This window comes from Halyomorpha halys, unplaced genomic scaffold (assembly GCF_000696795.3).
Source record: "Halyomorpha halys isolate HHAL.00 unplaced genomic scaffold, Hhal_1.1 Scaffold510.1, whole genome shotgun sequence".
NCBI lineage: Eukaryota > Metazoa > Arthropoda > Insecta > Hemiptera > Pentatomidae > Halyomorpha > Halyomorpha halys.
Genome location: NW_027115101.1, coordinates 225,667 through 231,666, shown reverse-complemented (window position 1 = coordinate 231,666; position 6,000 = coordinate 225,667). Strand labels below are relative to the sequence as shown.

General features: G+C 28.5%; 1 protein-coding gene across 1 annotated transcript in view; it reads left to right on the top strand.

The window, feature by feature from the left end:
- Positions 1–6,000, top strand: part of LOC112210049 (uncharacterized) — a 29,839-nt gene that overhangs the window by 2,131 nt on the left and 21,708 nt on the right. The window contains exon 2 of the mRNA XM_024361922.2: positions 1,787–2,059. Coding sequence (XP_024217690.2) covers positions 1,787–2,059 — 273 coding nt within the window. The remainder of the gene's footprint in view (positions 1–1,786; positions 2,060–6,000) is intronic.

Below are 6,000 nucleotides of genomic sequence, written 5' to 3'. Positions count from 1 at the left end.
AGAGATTAAAAAAATAAATAAATAAATCAAATTTAAACAATTGCTATAAATAAAAAATTTGAAAGAGTTCATTTAAATAAAACCAATATGGATGAATTAGAATTTTAATCTATAACTCATTACCATCTCAAAAATCAACATGTGGCAATTATTCCGCTACACGGTCTTTAATTGATTTCAACCGACTGTGCCCAGCACAGTGTAAATATTTATTCATATAAACGATATAATATAATCGAGAATGTATTTTAAACACGCTAAATTGTTGAAGACCTATTCTTTATAATGTCTATGTTAAAGTAAGGATACATAACATACTATAAAAAATACTATTCCTACGAAGATAAATTACATGATAGTACATAAAATTAGCTTAAATTTGAATGTTAATAGACATTTGAACATCAAATTTTGAGATATAGAGTTCTCAAAATTAATTCACTAACTACTGATTATTCAGTGCATCTTTTATTAGATCTTTTTAGCTTTTTAAAAAGCTTTATCTTGAGAACTATTGAAATTAAATGGCTATATTATGGCTCATATTTTAGCAAATTTTCTCTTCTTTAAATTATGTTTTATTAGGTTTTGTTGTCTTGTCGATCATATTAAAAATAGAGAGCTCCAAATGAAAAACGTTTTGAAGCAGCCACTATGTAGTTGGCAGACTAATCGATTTTGACTAGTTTTCATTAAATTAATTAAAAATTAGGAGGAAATAACTACATTTTTCCCCTCATGATCTCCTTGTACTATTTGTTTTACTGCAACGTTTTCTACCAACCATTGAAGATGTATAGGCGAACTTATTAACCACTCCTAAAACCGGCAGTAGTTAATTAGTTTATTTATTAATAATAATTAATTATTTATAAGAAGTTAATTAATTACACGCAAATATACAATAGATCCACCGAGCCTCGTTCAGCTTGTGATTTTGTATGAAATTCTGTCATACTCCCGATTAGAACTGAAACTATTCTTTATTTACATAACTCAAAATATCAAACTTATTTTGAATATTATTTTTCCTATAGGATGTGTAGTTATTGTCTCTTTTATATTGTTAAATATGCAATGACGTTTTTGTTTTGTTTATTTAATGTGAGAATGCAAATAAACCAGCTTAGTTGTATGGTTTATCATTAATTTACATAAATAATTTTCAATCTATTATTCTCGCAGGATTACAACAGAGGTATATGTAACTATTCATTGTTTATTATTTTAACTGAGTTGCTGCATAAACAAATAAATATGTTATTATTATTATTATATTGTTTAATGTTCCTGTGATGGTGATTCTTCGGTATCATGAAGGTATTTCTGAAATTTTTAGCAGCAGTTTGATGCATAGACGTATATTGTCGGACTTCTACTGCTCATCTGCATTAGCTAGGAAGAAATATATAAAAATGATTTCATAATTTTCTAAACCCTTTTCATGATTAAAAATAAATGAAGTTAGAATGGACATTTTTGGTGGAATGAATTGATAGTGTTTAAAAGTAGTTGGCCGTAGTAATCTTGGTATAAAGGTGAAAATATTGTTCAAAGTTTATCAAAAATTGTGTACAGTTTTGATGTATATTACTTCGCAGGATTTCTTTTGGACTTTAATTCTCCGTATCTTGGTTTTTGTTTACGTTGGATTAGTTTGGATACGATTAATCAAAGTAAAATATTGGGATTTATAATTCCACACTATTCTTTGATTGATAAAGATTTTTGCTACAATCATTTGATTTTTCTCAACATTAATTGTAACGTTTCTGTGATATTTCAGAGCCAGTGGAGGACAGCCAAAGACCGAGCCAGCGGGGTGTACGACCTCCACAGCCCCCGGATGTCACCCCTTAAGGCCCGTGACAACACACTCACCCTCCTCTCCGATGCGAGGATCGTAGCTCCAGTCTTTCAGATGGCCACTTATCACGCTACGGCTGCCCAGGGTAACATCAAGACGTTCGTATACGTCTTCTCCCACCGCTCGAAGCACCTCGATCATCCCCTTGTAAGGACAAGGCAACATAGGAAGCATGATTTACTAACCAATTCAGTATGGAATAGCATTAGTACTACCTTAATTTACTTTTTTTTCAATTTACTTTTTCACCTATTCCTCAAAGGGTCGATACCACCTAAAAAATAATTAATATTATAATAAAGTCTGAACTTTTCTCTTCAATGTATGCGAATATTCCTAAGTGTTTAATAATCTTATTAATTTATTTTGAATTGTTGTCAGTCTTGCAGCAAATGTGCGATTCTGATTTATTATCACAGATATATGCATGGGTTGAACTGACAATGTCCAATCCAGAGACGTTCAGTATATAGTCGGTACAGTTTACAATACATTTATTAACACGAAATAATAATTTATAAAAGATAAAAATCAGTCTGGGACGACTTCTCTGCTGAAGTCCGTATTTATTCTCTTATATAATAATTCAGTATTACATAATTTATTGAATACAAAAATTAATAATAATAATATTCTTTATTTATTGTGATACAGATTCCTTCAGAACATCACAAGAAAAAAAAACAAAAAAAAAAAAAGTTTTGGGCCTTAGAGCAGAAACAAAATACTAAAAGTAAAAATGATTTAATAATATAATGATATAATTTAACTTCTAACAATAATAAACTGTGAAAAAATGAAATTATGTTAATTTACAAAAAAATAACATATGATGCTGATGATCTTATTTACAATTCTTTAAAGAATATGAAGAATCTCCATTACAACAGATAAAATAAAATGTCTATCGAATTAATAAAAAATGAAAATAATTATAGCAAGCAACAAGGTTTTGAGGTTTCATCCTATCTTCAGATTCATAATCTGTCCTTAACAACTCTTATTTTGTCTATAATATAATCCTATTACTTTTTATTTTATTTTTTTTTTTTTTGAGTCGATCAAGACCCGTTTTACAATTTGTTTTTTGCAGTTTTTTAGGAATAATTTTAAGAATACTCTAACAATATCGTCAAGCCATTATTAAAGTATCCTTTGAAAAAAAAAATTTATAAAAATATATATTTTGTTTAAATACCGAATATAACGAGATTTTAATTTTAAAAGAATTATTTAGGCATTTTAAATATCTTGAGTTTGAAAACTATACTGGTTAAGGGTGTTTCTTAATTACGGAGCATCCTTTTTCTTATTCTCAAAACAGTTTGCATATACAATTCAACAATCCATTGCACCTTCTGTACACCACTCCTCAATTCTTCATTCGTCAAAGCACTGTTTCCATCTATGATTGGTAAACCTTATAAAATATACAACATACAGCAATCACCATGCAAGAACAATATTATCAAACTGTAATTGATGCCTTTGGATTGTTAATCGTTGATAATGGTGTATATGTAGCCTTTCGATATGATACACTCATGTACCATTACAGTACATTATGATAATTCATGATTTATTTTAAAGTATTATTCATTTTGTTTCAAGAAAAAAAAAAGGCCTAAGAATTTATTTTGTACTTTATTGTCATCAAGCAGTCCACGTAATATTTTTATTAATAAATATGAGTTATTCTATTGTCAATTCAGGATATTTTTGCCCAAAATGAGCCAATATGCTATTCGTATGGAATCTATAATTTTTTATTAATACTTATGATAGATAGAATTTATGATTTTTTTTTTGTAGGTCAATCCCATTATTCTGTGATGAAATGATTTTTAAGCATTTTGGTTCATGGCGATTTTTAAGGCTCGATATGTCGTAATGTTTATGAAAAAAAAATACTTGTTTGCCATAGAATAGACTGATCAAAACAAAATTTTCGTTTTAATGGTGAATTTGAAAGTGCATTATATCCCCATATAAGCGTTTTGAGAGATTCCACTCGAATGTTAATTTTCCTTTGAATGACATGCTTTGTGTCCAATATAGTATTTATTGAGTGCGATTCTGTTATATCTATACCCAGCTCGTAAAATAATATTCGTTACATGACCAAGTAATATGTAATCATGTATAATATGACATGATTCATACTTCTATCTCGTATATCTCTGGACATGTAATAGGTTTAAAAATAAAAAAGAAAGCTGGCTTTTACAAAATGATAATTGAAAATATATTAACAAAAAAATAAAAATATATATAGCAACATAATTTATTTATTTATTTCTATAAAAATTTTATTTATACAACTTCATGGCCCTGTCCCCGAATAGGAGAAAATAGATTCTTTTCTCTAGCAAGGGTCACGATGAACCCCTAAATTATTTAAAAGGTTATTTTTCTAACATTTTCCGAAATGCGTTTCAATATTACTAAAAATCCAATTTTTTCGAATTCCTTAGTAATTCTTCTATGCTCTCATATACGTTTCTGGACATGGGTATGATACAACTGTATAATTTTCCAAAAAAAAAAAAATCCATAACATAATTTTTACGATCTTCATCTTAAAGTTAGGTGGCTTCATATCTATGTTTTATTTGGAACACAAATTTATTTTTAATTGAAGTGATCTTTAATTTCTGATTAAAATTTTTGGAACAGAAACCATTATCATTTTTCTTATTTATATTTAAGTTTTTGTCATATTTTTGTGATTACTAGTTCATATTTTGACCCACATTCTGCCCCACTATAAGATTTCACGTTTTGCATTTCAGAACCTAAAATAGAATGATGAATGTGAAGTAAAATGACGGCGTGAAACCAAAACCTTTATTATGTTTACTGAATGTAGCTCGTCGCCTTATGAATCCCATTGTCCGTTTTAAAGAAATAAGAAAAACAAGAAAATTAATCCTCATAAAAATTTAGTAAATATGAATAATTTAAATTAAAGATCACAACGATAATCCTGAAATATTTACACAAATAAGAGTCAAACCAAAGATATAACTGATAAATCCTGCACAGGAGCGCTGTTTAAAGTCATTAATGAGCTCATCAATCTTTGTCAACTTTCAGGCTCTCTCAGCTGTCAGCGAGTCAAGCCACCAGATCCAGGCCAAGCAACATTGTGTCTTAACAAAGTTGCCAAGAGTTTTATATGAAATATCACCATATTTAATTTTTTTTAAAAGTATTTACGAAAATGTCTTTTTAAAAATTATATAAGCATTCAATTCATGATAATATATTTTAAAAAATGGTATTATTGTATATAGGAAGAGATTGATAAAAAACTAAGCCATAATCATATCATCATGTTTATTATTTCTTGGCATTTACATTTTTTTTTATATTCCTCATTTTAACAATGAGAAGGTGTACAATCTCCAAAATAGTTTACTGTTTTTTTTTTTACTATATGCAGGCATAGCAGAAACTTTTATTTCATAATCTGCTTTATCATTATTACCGCTAGAAGATTCATGTTGGATTTTCTCACTGTTGTACAAAATAGTAATTGCAATTTATTAGATTTGAGTGAAATTAGTAAACGCAAATACTAATACTAGTAATGATTATTGAAAACCATAAATACAATTGCAGTGATTCTTCAGTTATAATAACAAATTAAGTTACTTGAGATTCCAATTTCATTTCTAAAATTTCAAATTGGAGTAATTGCGATTCTAACTTTAATTAAGTGTTTTTAACTCTTAGCTACTTTCTCCATTTTTAATACTTGGGAACTGACTCTTTGGCCATGTATCAAAGATATTTCAGGGATCCCATATACCGCAATAGATCGTTTAGTTTGGCTTTGGTTACGGCTTTATCGTTAAACTAGCCAATTTTTTTGATTCTGCACCTTTCTTTAAGTGTAGGTAAGAGAATTCCTGTACCATGCGCAGCATCAAAAAACAAAATTATTACAGACTAATTTATTATTTGGACTGTTTTGTGCGAAGGAGTTGTAAGTTAATTCTGGTGGCTCGAGATAAGCCAAACTCAAGGGGAAGTTCTAGACAGTTTATGATAAGGCATGACAGATTTTTGTGTCAAAATTAATCAATCACAAATCTACCTAAATATTTAAAAGCATTTGAGGTTAAGGC